The sequence below is a fragment of the Conger conger genome, chromosome 5, assembly GCF_963514075.1.
Source record: "Conger conger chromosome 5, fConCon1.1, whole genome shotgun sequence".
Taxonomy (NCBI): Eukaryota; Metazoa; Chordata; class Actinopteri; order Anguilliformes; family Congridae; genus Conger; species Conger conger.
This window is the reverse complement of record NC_083764.1, coordinates 4,176,429-4,196,428: the sequence shown is the minus strand read 5'-3', so window position 1 is coordinate 4,196,428 and position 20,000 is coordinate 4,176,429. Positions and strand designations below refer to the sequence as shown.

At 43.1% G+C, this 20,000-nt stretch overlaps 1 protein-coding gene across 1 annotated transcript in view; it reads right to left on the bottom strand.

The window, feature by feature from the left end:
- The window catches only part of LOC133129152 (cerebral cavernous malformations protein 2 homolog), an 11,385-nt gene extending 5,325 nt beyond the window's left edge, over positions 1-6,060 (bottom strand). The window contains exons 1-5 of the mRNA XM_061243017.1: positions 5,692-6,060; positions 1,818-1,994; positions 1,426-1,509; positions 794-977; positions 296-432 (exon numbers count right to left, since the gene is read on the bottom strand). Coding sequence (XP_061099001.1) covers positions 296-432; positions 794-977; positions 1,426-1,509; positions 1,818-1,994; positions 5,692-5,721 — 612 coding nt within the window. The 5' untranslated portion in view covers positions 5,722-6,060. The remainder of the gene's footprint in view (positions 1-295; positions 433-793; positions 978-1,425; positions 1,510-1,817; positions 1,995-5,691) is intronic.
- Positions 6,061-20,000: the final 13,940 nt, after the last annotated feature.

The window sequence follows — 20,000 nt, the reverse complement described above, 5'->3', positions numbered from 1 at the left end:
TGTATGTAGTGTATAGTGTCGTGTGTGTATATTGTATAGTGTGTGGATAGTTTATAGTGTATGTATGTAGTGTATGTATGTACAGTGTATGTAGTGTATAGTGTGTGTGTATGTATATTGTATAATGTATGTGTACAGTATAGTGTGTGTATATTGTACAGTGTGTGTGTGTATATATTGTATAGTGTGTGTATAGTATAGTGTGTGTGTGTGTGTGTATATTGTAGTGTGCGTGTGTGTGTGTGTGTGTGTATTGTATAGTGTGTGTGTATATTGTAGTGTGTGAACGCAGTACCTTGTTTTCCACAGCGAGCACCAGCAGGCTGCAGAGCTCCAGCAGCACGGCTCCAGGCTCGGTCAGAGCGCTCAGCGTCGGGGATTTAGAGCCCTCCGCCCCGCCGCTGGGGCTCGGAGACGCCCCCGGCTCCTGGGCTGCACCGCACAGAGGTCAGAGGTCAGAGGTTAACCTCACCAGTCTCCCAAAAGAAACCACAAATCTGTTTACACTAGAGCGTGATTGTGGGTGGGACACGGTGTGATTGCAGGTGGAACATGGTGGGATTGTGGGCCGGATGTGGCGAGATTGTGGGTGGGGCAGAGTGAGATTGTGGGTGGGGCAGAGTGAGATTGTGGGTGGGGCAGAGTGAAATTGTGGGTGGGGCAGAGTGAGATTGTGGGTGGGGCAGAGTGAGATTGTGGGTGGGGCAGAGTGAGATTGTGGGCGGGCCTCGGCGGGATTGTGGGCGGGACTGGGCGGGATTGTGGGCGGGACTGGGCGGGATTGAGCGCGCACCCGTCTTGAGCACCACCAGGTGCAGCGCGTCGTCGCGGATGTAGGACGCGGCGGCGATGTCGTGGATGGGCACGCGCAGGATGATGTCCTCGCCGTCGCGCCACACCAGCTTCACGTTGTACGCCGAGAGGCTGACCAGGGCGTCCAGCTCCGCCGTCAGCTGACCCGCGATCTGGTGCAGCTTCTGCAGGGAGGGGGGCACTTCCTGTCACATGACCTCTCTCGGAGCACAGCGCACGTTTGTGTTAGCACCCTCAGCCACCCAACTTCCTGCAACCGCCCAGCAGCATTGAGCACTGCAGCACTGGTATCGGCACCAACAGCGAGCAACGTTCATCAAGACTATGAAACAAAATGGGGCAAAACCTTTGAAATAACATTCAGAAATACTGATGAGTAGGATAGGAGTAGGTTAGAGTAGCTGAGGAGTAGTGAAGAGTAGGGTATGTGTAGGTTAGACTAAGTGATGAGTAAGGGAAGAGTAGGATATGTGTAGGTTAGAGTAAGTGATGAGTAAGGGAAGAGTAGGGTATGTGTAGGTTAGAGTAAGTGATGAGTAAGGGAAGAGTAGGGTATGTGTAGGTTAGAGTAAGTGATGAGTAAGGGAAGAGTGTGGTAGGAGTAGGGCTCACCCTGGCATTGTCGATGAGCTGCAGAACCTCTGTGCGACTGGATGGGTTCAGGTACCCCGGGACTGAGGTCAGCTGCCCCAAATACTGCAACAACAAAACAATTACACACTCTACACTGCAACAACATACACACACACACACTTACATACTCTACACTGCAACAACACACGTTTACACTGCAACAATAACACACAATTACGTACTCTACACTGTACCAACACACAATTACGTACTCTACACTGCAACCACACACACACACTTACATACTCTACACTGCAACAACACTACTCTAACGCTGCAGCACAAAGCTCTACGCTGCGATGAACACAACAGGATCACAGGCTGTGGTATCACCAGACAGCACTTGGCTCAAGAGGGCGCCACCACGGTACCTTGACTTCCTTCTCGATGTAGTCATTGAGCAGGATGTCCGGGTCGACGCGGTGGTCGGGCAGGGACAGGGGAACGGTGTGCAGGGCGCGCCGTTCCGTAAGCTTCTCCTGGGACTTCTTATCCCGACCCTTTTCCCCTTTCAGGAACACGCGCTTGAACGGAGACACGATGCCAGGCTGCAGGGGGGCGACAGAGAGACAGCATTACAGCATTCAGTGAGACCACACTTAAGACTACTGTGTGCAGATCAGGGAGGTGTTGGAAAAGGTTCAAAGAAGGGCAACCAGATTGATTCCATCAATTTAACAGCTCTTAACATCATACCATTTAGCTACATATTACAACATTCATTCAATGTTAATATGGAGATAAAATATTACAGCATTCAATCAATATGAATTAACATACCGTTTAAAAATGACATACAATCAACATAACATCAGTCTATCAGTTCAATATTATAGTTGAGTATGGCATAATCCCAATATTAATTTGAATATTACACAATTCCATAGCATAGGGTTGATATTACTGTTGTAATACTGTAGTGGAAGTTAGTTCACATCAGCGTAAACATTGACCTACAGCTTTTTCAGATCACTGCTAACCACAAACACAACACTGTCACTGCTTCAAGCTTGCACGTACGTATGCATGCGCGCGCACACACACACACACACACACACACACACACACACACACACACACACACACACACACACACACACAGTCCTCTGATAAACCAGAGGAGAGCTGCCCATTCCTAAATAGCTGCCAGTGTGCGCAGATGAGGCGAGACTGAACCCGGTGGAGAAACACAGCAGGACCGAACTCAGTGCAGAAGTGAACTACTGTAAGTCACACTTTTCCTTCCTCTTCTACCACAAACAGGAGCTGCAAAGCCCTGACACCTGTCACAGCATTAGCATGAACACCTGAAACAGCACTCCCACCCGACAAAGCACGGACACACACGCGCGCGCGCGCGCGCACACACACACACACACACACACACACACACACACACACACACACACACACACACACACACACACACACAGCTTTAGACCCCTGCGTGGGCACAGAGCAGGAGCTCGAGAACAGAACGCCCCGCAACACACCAAACTGGTGGCTAACGTTAACGCTAACTCAGGCCCTCACCTCAGCCTCCATGTAACCTTATCCCGGGCCTGAAATATGCAGGAGCAGGCAGGGGCCAGAGCTGGAGCAGGAGCTGGAGCTGGAGCCGGGTCCGGGGAGGAGAGAGACGGTCCGTGTGCGCAACACTCACCCCGTCTGAACGCCAAAACAGACTCCACCCCTGAACAGGAAGTGCCGCCACCACCACTTCCTGTAACAACACTTGCCTCAAACTCCTGCTCACAGACACCAGCTGCAGAGGGACACTCCAGACTCCGCCCCTGTCAATCACACCCGCCAGAAACTCTGTGCTAGGTCTCAGTGAAATACCACACCAGAGTATGTATGCACGTGCGGGTATAATGAATAATGTGGGGGTCAGACTCAAAGCTACTCAACAAAACAGATCAGAGGGCAAGTTCTAAAGCTGGCAAGAGCTATATAGCTCTTTATGTCTTAAACTACACATTACAAGTGTTAAACTACACATTAAAGAGCCTTTTTATTGTACAAAAGCAGGAGCGCTGGTAGTTTGGTTTGTTGCTCCATCAGTAGCTGACTCAACTCAGTAACCTCCCCCTAGTTACAAATGTGAAGTTCTCCACCCCCTGTTTGGTCTTCCACCCAATCCCAGGGGGAGTTCTCCTTTAAAAACCCCGTATCACCTGACAGCAGGACAGCGGGACAGCCGAGGACATTACCGATTCACCACCGTCCCTACCTGTAACCAGAGAGCACAGCACGGGGGCGCCCTCTGCTGGACAACCGATGAACTGACATCTCGTTTAACAACCGCAACACAAAGACCGACCCGGGCGCTTGGAACATTACGTTACAGCTATTTAGCTTACGCTTTCATCCAAAGCAACTTACACTTGAGTACACTAAGCAGGGGACAATTTCACCTGCACCAATGTGGGGTTAAGGGTCTTGCACAAGGGCCCAGCAGCTGCACTGATCTTATTGTGGCTTCAATGGGGCTTGAATCACCAACCTTCCAGGTCCCAGTCATGCATCTTAGCCACTAAGCAATAGGCTGCCCCCTTCACTTAAAACATTTTCTAATCCTGGAGAACTTCCACAGGCGATACCAACCAGTGATTTGATTTGCGTGAAGGGATTCTGGTTTAGCACAATGCAGGGCTTTTAAAAGACAGTTTGCTTGTTGTCCTGAAAACTAAAGTTTATATGTCAATGGAAAAATGTACCTGGAAAAATAAGGGCAAAAAACAGCCCTTTTGAGATTGCTGACTGTCCTCTTGAATTGCTACTGTAAGCATTTCAGTCTGAACGCGATGGGTTAACTTACCTTAACGAGTCACTGCAATCTCCAGAGAGATCAGTTCTCAAATAACTCGTGTTCCATTTTCGCAATGTACTCGGATGGTACGGTTTAATCCATGCATCCAGACTGATGGGTTGAGTCAGTGAGGTTCTCAGTGTGGTCACCTGATCACTGGCACCAATCAAACGGCAGGGAAAGCCCCCCGCCCCCCTCCCCCCCCCATTCGCCCAAGGTACTTTCCTTCCCTCGGTGACGACTGGAAAGTAGCTGCTCTTAAAGCCAACAGCAACGGATCAGCATCAGCTTAAGTGACTTGAATGAGAGGGCTGAAGAGTGAGTTTGACAGTCTGTCCGCTGTGTAACACTGCCACCCGGTGGACACACGTGTCCTGCGCCTCCAACACAGGAGCGATTTTTGAATAAACACAGAAACATTATTGCATTGCACATACTATCTACTGCGGGTAAATCTTATTCGTAAATAGTTGTTTTCATGGTTTGCCCCCCCAAAAAAAGCCGTGCTCGCTAAAGTGAATTACGGATATCAATATATTTCTTCAGTGTTCGCTTTTCATGTTAAAAATAAGCAAACCGGGGAGGGATTGGTTGGGAAGGCTCTATGAGGTTTCCAATATGCGTTTATGAAGGCTTGTTGCCGTTAGACTGACAGGGTCAAGGAGTCAGACCAGGCCTAAGCGGTGCTGACTGGTCCAGCGCGACCATCGTGCTTCATTTAAACAGGACTTCATTGCCAACAGTAGAGGCGGTGCTGTAGTGTGCTAAATGTCGACAGATTATCTCTAAATTCCCATTCAGGGCGTATTTAGCTTCATAGCTGCAGCCAGAACTCGTCCTGATTATCTCCAAATTCTCATGTTGGGCGTATTTAGCTTCATATCTTCACCGTCTCCTAACCTCAAACTTTTACATGGAAGGGCGAGAGAGCGGGGGGGACTGTAAACACTAGCAGTCTTAATTGGCAAGCTAACGGACTAGCAAGTCATTATATTCAGAAAACTAGCTACAAATGACAAGATCATCCCGATATCTACTTGGTATTAGCGAACAGTAAGGTAGGTCGCTGCCACGAAAAAGCCTTGTTTCGTTGAAGTTCCGGCCACCCGAATGACACTTCTCTTGGACAACAATGAACTGACAACTGCTATGACACTAGTTGAATCAGACTACAGTCGAATCGTAATGCAACTACAAATATTAGCGATTTAAATTGTGATACACGTAAAACGATTGTTGGCTTGCTAGGTAGCGGAACGCAAAACATTTGTCAGTCGAAGGTTGGCTTGCATTAGCGTAGAGAATCTGCCCAGTTACCAAGCTAACGGTAGCTAGCTTTAATGCTAGTTGCCTATGATGTAAATCAAGGCGCCCCCGCTAGCTAGCTAGCTAGCAACACGCTATTCAGCCCCGAAGATAGTCGGTAAAGTCACCTTTTTTGCTTTCTTTACGTCATCCTCCATGTCTATCCGCAGATCCTCGTCATTGTGGATTCAAGGGATGTATTGTCGGTTCTCTCTGCGTTACTGGCATCGCTGCGCCGCCGCCGAAACACAATTCAGCCCCACTTTCCCGAGAGCAAAACACCGGACCCGGGTGGGGGCAGGAGGCAGATTACCGACGAACTTCAACTTCCATCAGCATACAACACCAGCTCTACTCAAGTTTTCAATATCGCCTCGTACTCGAGACCTTTTTTACATTCAGAAAATGCGCAAATTAGAAAAAAAGGAGTTTTCAAAGTGGGGTAAAAACATCACCAACTTTTCAATCCTGCCGCCATTTTGGGCGTAGAGCGGAATCCCAGCATGCATCGCGCAGGGAGACTTTTTTTTTCTTCTGTCGAACACAGCACTCCGAGGTGACAGGAGTAAACCAGTACACTTTGCCTAAATCACAATTTAGCAAAAAGATATTTCAAATCTCCGTGGGTCTCGGGAAAAACATGTAAGGTCTGGGAGTAAATAGTCCTGAGGTGAATGGGTTATCCGTTTTTGTGCACATGTCTAATGAGGAGTAAAACACAGTGTGACTATGTGAGAACTTATCACTATGTGAGACAGCATTTACTGTGCTAAATGTGTTGCATAGGGGCAGCCTATAGGCTAGTGGCTACGGTGCTTGACCGGGACCTGGAAGGTTGGTGGTTCAAGCCCCTGTGTAGCCACAATAAGACCTCTGCAGCTGTTGGGCCCTTGAGCAAGACCGTCAACCCCACATTGTGCCAGGGAGGATTGGCCCCTGCTTAGTCTAACCAAGCTGCTTTGGATAAATGCATCGGCTAAACAGCTGTAATCTATGTGTGTATCTTTGAAAACATTTATTGATTCCTCTTTTGTTTAGAAAATACTATTTGTGTTTGACATTTGACTCCTTTTGTTTGTCCTGTTATAACCAGTATGTGTGTGAGATATGTGTGTATATATGTGTATGTATAAGCTACTGAATGCCTAAAATTTCCCTCGGGATGAATAAAGTATCTATCTATCTATCTAGTAATAATAAGTTTAATAATTCATCATTCGTATCAGCAGATTGGATATGTGAATCTAATAGGCCCTATTCTCATGAATCTAGTATTCAAATAAACTTGTCCCTATTCAAATTCAGACAGAGAAATTTGACTTTACATATTTACCTTCAAAACCTGCATATCCAGGAAATTTCTATTGCATAAAAATATATTGCCTATATATTTCAAATGACACACCACACAGAAATATAATAAAATGAATTGTTTATATTTTTCATTTCAGTCACAACATTATAATGTATTAAAATGGAAAGATACAAAATTGAAATAAATACTGTCTGATTCATGTATAAATCATATCTCTTTGTCCAGGTGAGCTGAGTAAGTACATGTTTTTTTGTTATTGTTTTCATCACCAAAACTTCTGACATTTTCACCATAGCAGTTCTTGCAGAAAAAAATAACAAAGGAAATAAAAAAAAACTAAAAAAAACAATCATAATCATGTTTTCAGATTTGTTATGAAAATTATGCTAGGTTCAATAAAAAAATACATGAATTGGCAGGTAAATAAATGTTCTGTAACCCCTTCTCAAGTAAAGTACGGTTTAAGAAAAGAGAATAAATACATCAGGAGAGTAATATTCCAATCAGTCATTCAGTGTAATTTTTTGTGCAGTAGATACATTCATTATTGTCTCAAAGGAAGACAATTTCAGATGGTCTAAATTACTGAAAATTCTCTGACAAATGGAAACTCTTGTAAAATGGAGAGTGACGCACAGCTGATGGACAATGTCACATGACAGGAAACAGGAAGTTACACTCAAATAACAAACTAAAAGGTTGATTGATTGATGGGAATTCAATAATTATATGTATGACCCTCTTCTTTTTGTCGACCCAGATAAGGATAGACAGATAGTTAACTACACATATCCCGCATAGCTATGTTATTGACCATCAGATGCTGAAAGAACCACCTACTTCCAAATTGAAACTGTGGATCGTGAACATTGCCACAATGTTTGTATATTATTTACCTCCATAAAGATTTGCTTTGTTTTTCAAGCTTTACTTATTACAAGCAGTGGGACATGAGCTGCACCTCCACAATGTGAGCCATCAGATTATTTGTCTATTTCCATGTGTTTTGGCCACAGATCCCTACCAGAAATGAATTTAAAAAATGTAATTACTTCATGATTTTCAAGAATTAATCAAAATTGCAAAGAAATGGATGCAATTCCAAAGTAAAGTAGTATTAATGAACAGAAGAACAAAAGATTCTGCATTTTTATTGCTCCTCTTGTCTCAGTCTTTTTGGCGACCACATTGTCCTTAAGATGGCTGCCAGATGCCCTTAAGATTCCTGTAAAAGGTCCTGATGTCAATTAGTGGTTTCTTAGTCATTTATAATTAAACATACTCTTAAAGATACTGCATACTGTTGTAACAAGTTTGCTCCTTTTTCATTAACTATGCTCATTAAATTAATTGCCAGTGTCACAGAGAACTATGGGTCCTCTGATTTCCTTAGATGTCCCATTTTGGGGCGCCAGGGCCAATCACAGACTAGCGTCCTTTGCGTACAAAGAGAAAGTCACCTGTCCTGACTTAAGTTTATTTAGCACCAAGCTATAGCTTTTGTTGTGATTTTGCAGTCTTTCAAAAGAGCTGCTAACAGTGCTGTATTTAACAAAGCGATCAATGTCGTTATGCCATCATTGTGAAATGATGTCACTGAGAGCCAAATTCATTTATGTAATAGTATAGGCTAATATATAATAAAATATAGTGCAATATGGTCCCGCATACTGGGAAGTAAAAAATAATAATACACAAAAAACAAAAATTTGAATGTAATCTTTTTGTATGAGTAAATGTTTTTCTTAAAGGGTGACGTAATGGAACGTTTTTACCACATTTTCCAGTCAGATGGACAGCTAGTTTCCCAATAAAATACGGTATGAAAAAACATATCCCGTTAATCGTATTGAAGATGATCGGTTGGTCAGTTAAGGAGCTTAAGGTTACTCAACAATGCGATGGAAGGGTGTTTAGAGGGAGGGCGTGACCCCAGAGGAGAAAGTAAAAAAGTCAAAAGAGGGAAGAAGGGTGTGATGAAGACACTTGAAGGACAGAGAACAGATGAGCGGGAGAAACCGAACCCTCTCCTCTCACAACAGAGCGCGACGACAATTCTCATCTTAACCATGCAAGATTACACAAACATCTTAACTAGAGTTTTTAATGTTTCTTTTTAAAAAAGATATTTAAAATGTGTTTTAAAACACTGACATTATGCATTTTTGTTAATTACATCAGTTAAAGACACGGCCATCATTCGACTGGCAGATACGCGATACATCATTTACATTTTTGATTTTATACAGAATCTGGACAACACAACATTACACAATCCCAGAAAACAGGTTTTCATTGTTATTCTTCATTTGCTTTGAGTATAACTGTGATTTAAAGAAACAAATAAACAAAATCAGCAATAGAACACATCGATCAGTGCAAATGAAATCAAACGTGACCTGAAAATAAATTACTATGACGTAAAATTCTCCAAAAGAATGGATCAAAAAGGTTTCCAGTCACAGTACTCATTATGAATGGCCTAAGCGTAGCCTGACAATGACTATATACTTATATTTTTCACTCTTTTTTAAAAGCTGAAGAACACCAAGACAGCAAACACAGCAAGGTATAGATGTAGTATAAAAACACAAAATAAAGATCTTGCTGTCAAATATTTTCTAATTCTTTTTTTTTTTTTCTCTCTTAAATAAATATATTTTGGGCGAAATGTAATTTTTTGTAATAACATTCAGTAATAAGCATCACATCACAACCCAAAATCTCCTTCAGGAGGCCAAGCATTGAAATTGCTTCGGATATAATTTGCCGTTCTATGTTCTTTTCATAATTGGTTTAATTATGTTTTTGTACCTTTATAGCCAAATTTTATTTTTCATAAGACAAGAACACAAAACACTTGTGCTTAGTGTAGAAATACAGACATCGATTTTAATAAATATTCAATTCTTACTGAATTCATAAATTGAGCAGACTGTTTTTGGTGGGGCCGGTAAAACCGTGAGAATATACTCTTGAGTTTTGAGAGTCAATGGGGGGGATCTCACAGGAAAAAACTATCTTTAAGCATTTATAACTGTTCATTTATTTTCTTGGAAAGTTTGTAGTTCACAAAATGTCAGACTATCTCACCAAAATGTAAGCACATGCATTTAGTGGTGACTCAAGTAAACAAAAATGATGTGTATTTAATGGGAAAATAGAATACAAGTCCACAATGCAGTCAGATTGAATTTGGCCCAAAATGCCTGAATGATGCATAACCGTTTCTCGTAAGATGTCATTGTAGTGAAACTAAATATGAATTTCTATGAATGGCATTGGAGATATGTGAAATGTAATTTTGTCATAATTTATAATTATGTTCGAGTTATTCCAAATAACAGTACAAAAATAGACAAAAAAGCTAGCTACAACATTGTCAATATTTTTCTTAGATTGCTGGATTTCATGGTATAGTACCAGAGTGAGAAATGAGTTCCCTGACTGCACCAGCACATAATACAATGAAAATAGATTTAGATAATAATTAAATAAACAGACCTGAAACATTTTACCATTGTTTGCAGCCTTATTTAAGACACAGCCAACAGTGTCAGACGCCAGCTAACAGCGTCAGACACCATCTAACAACATCAGTCACCAGCTAACAGTGTCAGACACAAGCTACCACTGTTAGACACCTGCTAACAGGGTCAGACACCAGCTAACAGTGTCAGACACATGCTAACAGTGTCAGACACAAGCTACCACTGTTAGACACCTGCTAACAGGGTCAGACACCAGCTAACAGTGTCAGACACATGCTAACAGTGTCAGACACAAGCTACCACTGTCAGACACATGCTAACAGGGTCAGACACAAGCTACCACTGTCAGACACATGCTAACAGGGTCAGACACAAGCTACCACTGTCAGACACATGCTAACAGGGTCAGACACATGCTAACAGTGTCAGACACATGCTAACAGTGTCAGACACAAGCTACCACTGTCAGACACATGCTAACAGTGTCAGACACAAGCTACCACTGTCAGACACATGCTAACAGTGTCAGACACATGCTAACAGTGTCAGACACAAGCTACCACTGTCAGACACATGCTAACAGGGTCAGACACAAGCTACCACTGTCAGACACCTGCTAACAGGGTCAGACACCAGCTAACAGTGTCAGACACCTGCTAACAGGGTCAGACACCAGCTAACAGTGTCAGACACCAGCTCACCATGTCAGACACCGGCTAACTGCATCAGATACCAGCTAACAGCATCAGACACTGGCTAACCGTGTCAGACACTAGCTAACAACATCAGACACCAGCCACCAGTATCACACACCAGCTAACAGCCTCATACACCAGGTAATAGCATCAGACACTAGTTAACCATGTCATACACCAGCTAACAGCATCAGACACTAGCTAACCATATCAGCCTAATTTCCCAAACATTCTAGGAATGTTCAAAAACTGTTATCTGTCCTGCTGGGCTGTCCTATGGCAATCGTCTATTTATGAATGCCATTAACCAGTCAGGTGGCTTTTGGTTCATTCCCTGTTATGGGAGAACAAAAATAACCTTTTATAGACTCTTTGACCCTCACATACTTTGATCCAGAAAGGGTCACTTCTGGACAAGATAAAGGTATCTGCCACAGTTCCCCCATGCAGACTTTGTTGAATGTAAAACCTTTTGATTTGGGGAAAACTACTTCTGATTTAGATAAATGATAGTTAAAGAACCCTTGGGCCCAAAACTGCCATCATAATTTTAATTGTTGAAAAGAAAACTTAAATTCTTATACTGGAAACACGCACGCACGCACATGCACACACACACACACACACACACACACAATCATTCACTTAGACATAACACAAAACAACAAGTTGAAAATAGGACAATCATGCTATCAGACAGTAAAATCAGGAGCCTATGACGGGTGGAAAACTCAACACACAAACACAACACTTCGACAGATTAGCGGATGAAACAGAATTCTCCTGATAAGAACATTTTTTGAACGGTCTGCTGCTGCATGAATAATTTGTCAGTGTTTTTAATAATTTAATCTCAAAATCTCACCTTGAACCTGTTATTGAGTAAGAAGAGCAGAAAGGAGTTTCAGGATTTCAGGAATAATAATAATAATAATAATAATAATAATAATAATAATAATAACTCATTGCATAGTAGAGGGGTGGCTTTGCATCAAGGTGAGAAAGTGCATTTTGTTTCCTGTTTAAATGAACATTTAATTTAATTTAAAACTTTTTTCTTGTAATCTAGGCTGCGTTGTCTGCCGTATTACTTTCTGAAAGGTAGTAACACCAAATACACATAACGCACAAACACCCACACGCACACGCACACGCACACCCACACACACACACACACATGCTTGAATCAGACTCCCTGTTTACGTTGTTCAGTTCAGCCATTGTCGTCATGCACTTTTTTTTTTATTATCAGCCAATAAATGTTCGCGCACTTCAGCCATTCGTATTTGTTTTAAATACGTAATATGATCAAGTGTCCCTCTCCCGGTCAGGAGGGGAGGAAGCACCTACTGCAGGAAAACACACACACAGACCAGCCATGAGCAAGTCTACGTGTGTGTTTATTTAAAATGTGTGTCTTTCCTTATTTTCCGTTTTGTAATGTAATGCTCGTTTGTCTTTTGAGGTAAGAGACGTTCTTTGACACGTCCCAGTGGGACAGGATAGAGAATTGAAAATAGTTCACAGTCAAAGTTGAATGTTACAAGCAACATACAGCCTGCAGTCGCCTTAATAGATGCTCTTGTGGTATTCTTTAGGAAAAGGAAAGAACTGTGAAAAATGAAAGAACAGAACAGAAACACTTCCCTTCCCAGTGCAAGGGATATTCTCAATCTATTTGCAGGGGCAGCTGCAAATATTCTCAATCTATTTGCATCTGCTCAGAAATATCTCTGAGGCAGTGGTTACTGTCCAAAATGGCTCCCAGCCCAGCTTCTCAGATCTGGCCACTTTACACACAATGGACGTTTTCCTCTGTGAATGTTCCCTGGCAGCTCGACCAATCAGCTGCCAGGTCAGGAAAGCACCGTACATTACTGTACTTCACTTTGGCCTCGATCAGAGCAACCAATCAGGGCAGAGCAAAACTGGTCAAATAACCACTGCCCTGGGCCCTGTTTCACAAAGCGGGATTGCTGAGTTAGCTGGATAGCTGGGCCCTGTTTCACAAAGCAGGATTACTCAGTTAGCTGGATAAGAGTAAAACCTAGACTCCTGCTTTGTGGGTTTTACTCAGTGCGGTTATCCAGCTAACTCAGTAATCCTGCTCTGTGGGTTTTCCTCAGCGCAATTATCCAGCAAACTCAGTAATCCTGTTTTGTGAGTTTTACTCAGCGCAGTTATCCTGCTAACTCAGTAATCCAGTTTCCTGAAATACTGCCCTGATCTGACAACAAATCAAACAAACAGCATATCTTATGACTGGGAACACCATTAATGATCATATATGTATATTTCTTTTCAGCTATATTCCCATACATATGTATTCACACATATGTACGTAAACTCTGGACATGTCAAAAAAGGCAAAATTTATGTACGTGTAGAAAACAATAACAAAAAAACAAAAAAGAAAAACAGATTTTTAATGTACAGTGTACAATTACTGGTATATCAGAAAATGAATTTACTTTCATACACTATATACATCTGTCTTTATGATTTTCACTTTTTTGTTTTGGGGATCAACAGTCTTATTGACATATCCATCTACAGTAAGGCTTCACATGATTTTTTTAATGTAATATTTGTCTTTACATCTAAAAACCAAAGTATATAAAAAGAATTTCAACTTTAGCACCTTATGTTATTAATATTGTTCCCAAAAGTAAAAGTGGACAGTGAGCAATACTGGACATCAGATGATTTAAGATATTTTACATATTTCTCATAACTCATATATGTGACATCAAAATGGTAGATTATTCCAGTACGTAAATGCAACATAACACCAGTGTAATAGTTTCATACAAATGCAACGCAGGTGAGGATTCACAAGGGGGTTCACTGACAGATCTCTGAAGTATGTCAGCTATGTCGAGTGCCCCTTTTATGAAATATTTTCATTTACAGCTTCAAAAATGCACAGACAATCCACAAATATAAATTCACCTCCAAGATAACAAAATAATCTGTCCCCGCAACAGCAATAAGAAAATGTACCAAAAACAAAAAAAACAAAAAAAAAACAGCAGCAATCATTTTGACAACTGTTGGATTTTGATTGATTTTTTAAATCAATGTATTCTACTTTGAAGAGTTTTCATACACAACATTGCTGCCAACTCTGCAGCAATGAGATTTGAGGAGTTACACCCACCAAAAGTGTCTTACAGACAACAGCACTCTATAATCACAAAGAGCACACCGTGCACTTTTAAAGTTTTCCTTTAAAAAAAAACAAAAAAAAAACATCAACACATTGTCTCCAAAATGGAAACATTTCCCCCCCAAACTAAAGGATGAATTAAGGACTTGCCTTCCATAAAAACTCATGTAAAATCATTGAAAGTATTCAAACAGTTAAACATATAAAACCATAGAGGAAGAGAGGACATATGGATACATGTGCAAAAGCTTGTTGTTACATACGTGCAGGTTTGGAAACGTGGCACAGTCGATACAGAGCCGTGCTCTGCTGTAAACCGAGTTGTGGGAGGGGTGGGGGGGGGGGGGGTTTCCAGGGGTGGGGGGGGGGGGGGCGGGGGGCAGGTTCTTCCAGAGTGAGAGCACAACTGCAGGGTTTTGAGGCAGGTTGTGGCATGGCGCTCTGAGCAGCACTGCAATGTCGCCACCTGCTGTTCACACCATGGTAGCACCGTTAGGGAGTTCAGTCAGCACCAGGTTTAGAAACATTGAAATGCACCATTATGTAAAAACAGAGAAAACAAACAAATAAACAAATAAAAAACAAAACCCACATCACGGTGACACTGAAAGGTGTGGAGACCAATCACCTCAGCGCCTGTCCGTGTTCATGGAGCCCGAAGGTCAAAGGTCACAAAGGAGCTGAGAAGATTTTACCATTGATATTAGTATCAATCAACCAGATGGTCAACCCCGGATTCTTAACTTTGAGAGTGCTGTCTGCCTTCTGCGAAAGCTGAATCAGTTTTACGTTTTAGCTTTAATAGAGTAGAGATATTCCCCTTCCTAAACCGGGCCACCTGTGGTTAAGTAGGAACACTGAGACAAACACGAGTGGAGCGTCGACCACCTGGTTAATCTGGGTAATCTGGTTAATGTTGCTGTTGAATCGTGGCACTAAAAATGACTCATCTTACAAGTCAGAAGTCGTGAACTTCAGTTTGTTTGACAACAATCAAAATAAATGATAAATTATCTGCTAACTTACAAAAACAAAAATTAACTGGATCTGTAAGGTCAAAACCCAGTGAGAATTGCATTTGGCTAATTACAACATTTTTTGACACCGCGCGCGTTCATCAAATCTTTCCGAACAAGTCTGCATGCTACTAACCAACCCTGCAACTAACAGGGTTTAAAAAAGGAACTCAAGGTGAAATCCTCTGGAAAGAGGAGGGGTGTAACAGCTTTCCACCAGATGTCCAGTATTGCTGTATTTCCTTCCGCAACAGTAACAGAAACAAAGAACACAATAATTCTGAATCCTGTGTATTCTGAATCACACACATATTTTGGAATATCGTAATCACAACGGACGGCGTCACATGTGGAGGACACCTTCCACGTGTGATTATGTCACGCGTGTAAAGCGTGGATTCGATGGCCGGGCTAGCGGAACACAGACAGAGTGGGGGAAACACAAGCATTGTTGTTTTGCTGAACTGGCTGCCTTTAGCACCGACAGGACAAGGCACCACAAGGTGTGAGAACCCAAACTTTGCTTTTTTTTTTTTGTATGTGTGTGTGTGTGCGTGGTGTGTGTGTGGGACAGGAACAATGAGTGTCACCCACAGTCATGTGTGTTCGTGCCACTCTTTTGCAAACAGTAAAATAAATTGGCAAGATAATCCAGACATATCGTCACCGGGGGGAGGGGGGTAAACAATCCCAGATGCAAATTTTGGGTTTAATTTTTGTTGTACTTTTTTTAACTGGCCATTTTCAGATTGAGCATTTGTTTTAGATCTGCAGGAATGGAAGCAAAGAAAATAAACCTTGGCTTAACAAGGGACTTAAATGCAGGATTATACTAAAGTCGGGGCCTGGCCCTCGTTCTGGGGTCCCTCTGAGAGGAGCTCGGACAGAGCTGGGTGCGTCACAGTGTGTGTCCTCTCCCCTCCCGCAGCGACCTCTCGTTACTGCCGGGGTCAAAGGTCAGCCAGGCAGCCACCAGCCCGTCCCTGCACCAGGACTTCTCTTCCTTTCGTTGGGTGTTTTTTTTCTGTTTGTTTCTTTCTTTTTTGTGGGTTTTGGAGGTCAGCGTTTCTCAAAACAAAATGGAGTTGGATTACCAATCAGAACACAGGAACGGCCAGGCGGGTCTCCCAGCAAACAGCAGTGAACCGGAGAGCTGTGCCGTAACCACAGCAGAAACAGGTTCTGATGGTTCAGGATTCGCTCTCTCTCTTTCTCTCTCTCAGAGGGTGTTCCCTTTCTCCTACTCCAGCTAGACAGCACTTCAGCTCCTGAAGAGAGAATCTCTGTCCCAGAATACACCTGAGTCACACGGAGAGGGGTCAAGGGTGAGCAGCCACCAAGGGTGGAGCCGGGCTGGCCAGCCAATCAGATGAGCCGCTCAGGAGAGCCAATCAGATGAGCTGCACTGGCCAGCCAATCAGGAGAGCAGCTTGTGAGGAAGCACCGGTGTGGTGGGGGGGGGTGGGGGATCGGGAGTGGAGAGGGTCATGTGATCACCTCCCATTTCACAGGAAGCCCCTTGGCCAGTCAAGTGACACACAATATCCCGCCAACATAAATATGTTCTTCTGCCAGGATTTTGTGTCTGACAGCTGAAGGGCTAACACGGATAATGGAAAAAAATAATAATACATTCATGGCATAGCGACCATGTCACATGATTGGTTAGCAGCCATGAAACTGACGCCCAATTGGTTAGTCACCAAGAAAGCTGTTATGTCATTGGCTGCAGTTCTCCTCACAAACTGCCCTGAGGTTCCACCCCTGGCAAGAACCCTCTACCCCATGGGGCTCAGCGGCACATCTGCCTGCAAAGATCTTAGCAGCACAAAAGGGTCAAGGGTCATCCTCCTAAGATGGCCTTCTCTTAGTGGTGCACCTAAGCCCCTCCGTCAGCGTAAGTGTGCTAACACTTACCACCGAGGCCATGGGGCCAATGCTGCCACCATGCTAATGCTTACAGCCGTGATGCTAACCAGTGCTAACGTTTACAGCTTACGGCCATGGCCCTAGCACTTACAACGGCAGCTGCTAACGCTCACCGCGGTAGCGCTAACACTTACAGCCCCAGCTCTAATACTGACAGCCGCAATGCTAACGCGTTGTAGCCTCGGCACGAAAACCTGTCGGCCAGCCGTACACTAACCCGTTTCCCCGATTCGCTTGCTAAACAGGGTCTGGGAGAGGGTCTAGGTGCACCAGGAACAGGCGGAGGGTTATAGTTACAGTAAATGGTGTGATTTGGCTTAATGGTGACTGCCAATAGCAGCGAGCCCTGTGTTTCCGAGGGAGAAACCTCTTGTGTAGCAGACTGTGTCTATAAAAGCCTTCAGTAACACTGCAACGTGTCCTTACACTGTGTAAAAATTCAGGTATATTCAGGCAAAGATAGCCCCTGGATTTGATTAGCTTACAATGTTGTTGTTGTTGTTTTCTTCTGATATCATTACGTCTAAGAAATTGACCCAAAAAAATACACGTAATAAGAATAAATAAGATTTAAAAAAAATAAAAATATCTGCATGTCAGGATTCCTTTTGGGAACCGCCAACATGTGTTTGCACCGTTTTTTTATGTTTTGTTATTAATATAATTATGCTTATTACTCCAATTTCATTCATTTCGGGATAAAAGACCTCTGACCGGAGAGGAGGAGGAAGAGGAGGAGGAGGAGGAGGAGAGAGAAGAGATGGAAGTAAAAAAGAAAAGGAAGATATTAACACCTAAAAACACAGCCTTCGTGGCAGCAGGAGGATGGGGATTAGGACAGAGACACCCCTCCTCACCCCCCCCCCACGCCCCAGATCATAGTCTCTGAGTACTCCTGTGCTTTATGCATTATGCTATCCTACCGCCAGCCCCACAGACGCACAAACACACACACACACACACACACACACTGGCACTGTAAACACACACCACCTCATCATTCACCACTGAAACCATTTCTGTTTTTTCTCACCACTGTTTGAGAGATTTTTGGGAGTTTTTTTTACCTCATTTGCTTGTGCTATCTGGGGGTTCAGACCTGGTGTTTGCCCTATTGTTTTTGCCCTTCTGTTAATCTGTAAAGTGTATTTGGGACAGGCTATAAGCGCTATATAAATAAATTTAAATTTTGTACCGCGGGTAACAGTTCCGGGGCTCCGGGTTTGGACAGACCTGCCCTATAATCTTCCTCTGCGTTTACTGTCCCTTGTAACTTGGGTCTCAAAATATTGTGCTCTCTCAAAAACCTATTCTACTGCCATACAAAAATACATCTTCTCCTGTACATGGGGTGTTTTTTTTTTTTTACCACATGTGCTTGCTATTTTGGGGGTGCAGGTCTCTTCTGCTTATCTGCTTCTGTTACTCTTAACGCCTCGTTGTGACAGTCTTCTGTAAAAAAGCGCTGCACAAATAAAAGTGACTTCATTTGGCTCAACTGCATAATGAAATAAGGCAAGCAATCATTTCATTTTCGATGGGTGATCGTTAGCCTCTCCTCCAGACTCCACTCGTAGGGATTGCGGAGTCGTTCCCTTTTCGTTTATGTGTTTTCCATTTGCTATAAAGTAAACGCCAATGCTCATGTTTCCATGATGATTGCGAAACCATTCCAATATCAGGATCTGTACTCAAAAACATAGTGTAGCTCTGCACATGGAGCTTGCTGTTACAAACTAATTCTTCTCCAGCGATTACACCATTTCCGAGATCTCAGCTTTGGGGCGTGAAAAGCGAGGGTAAAAAACCTGCCTACTCCCGTGTAAGCGTTTTACAAACGAGACGCATCCTCATATCCACTCCTCGTGCAAAAGCACGTTCCCGTTTACACTGCATAAGGGCTTTACGTAGACATAACCGCTGTCAGTCAGAGACCAAGCTTAAATCAATATCTGTACTGTCTGTAAATAAAACAATCAAAAAAATCATTTGCATATTTTTTTTTTCATCCAAAGATAAGGCCAATTGCTCAGTGGTTGTCTTGACGACGACCTTTTTAAAGCCCAGTTTAGCACCAGGGGCTTGCACCATATTTTAGCTCTATCCAGCTCTAGTAGCACCAAAAAACAAACACGTCACTTGTTAATCGCTAATCCACTTACGAGCCATGTAAATTTAATAACGATAAACACACGTTGTGCTTTGGATGATCGAGAGAAATCCCCCAAGCGCTGCGCTTGACGTTTCTTTTAAAGCAAAGAAAAAACCTGCACAAAGTGTTTCTGCATATTGAGCACATCCCAGTTATATTCATAGCAAGTACATATATATTCATACTAAAAGGTGCACTTCTTCAGAGAGGACGCGGGACAGAAAAATCTTCCTCCCTGCTGAAAAAAACAGCTCAAGCTAGGTTTTGAAACAGCTGGTATCTGTCGTTCAAGGTGGCTACGTCCGGGTTCTGAAGTCTAGTTTTGCCGTAGTGATCGTTGGTCATAGACCGTAGGTTATGTTACGTCTGTATTACGTCACCGAATGCTGGCCCGTTCAAAGCAACAGACGTCAGTTAAGTCAAGACACCGTGGTCATGCTTTCAGCACCAGTTACTTTGAGCTTTGGTGAAGTGTTACTGCGAACTCCAGCCACCAGGGGGCACTGTGAGATCCAGGCAGGCTCGCCGTGACCAATCACAGAAAAACTCTCACGTTAAGGCAGAGACAGAGGAACTTCCTGTTCCCACAGAGAAAGGGGCGTCTATAGGATACTAAAGTACAAATACGTTTTCCGACTGATCTGTCTGGCTGTTCTCACGGAACTAGATC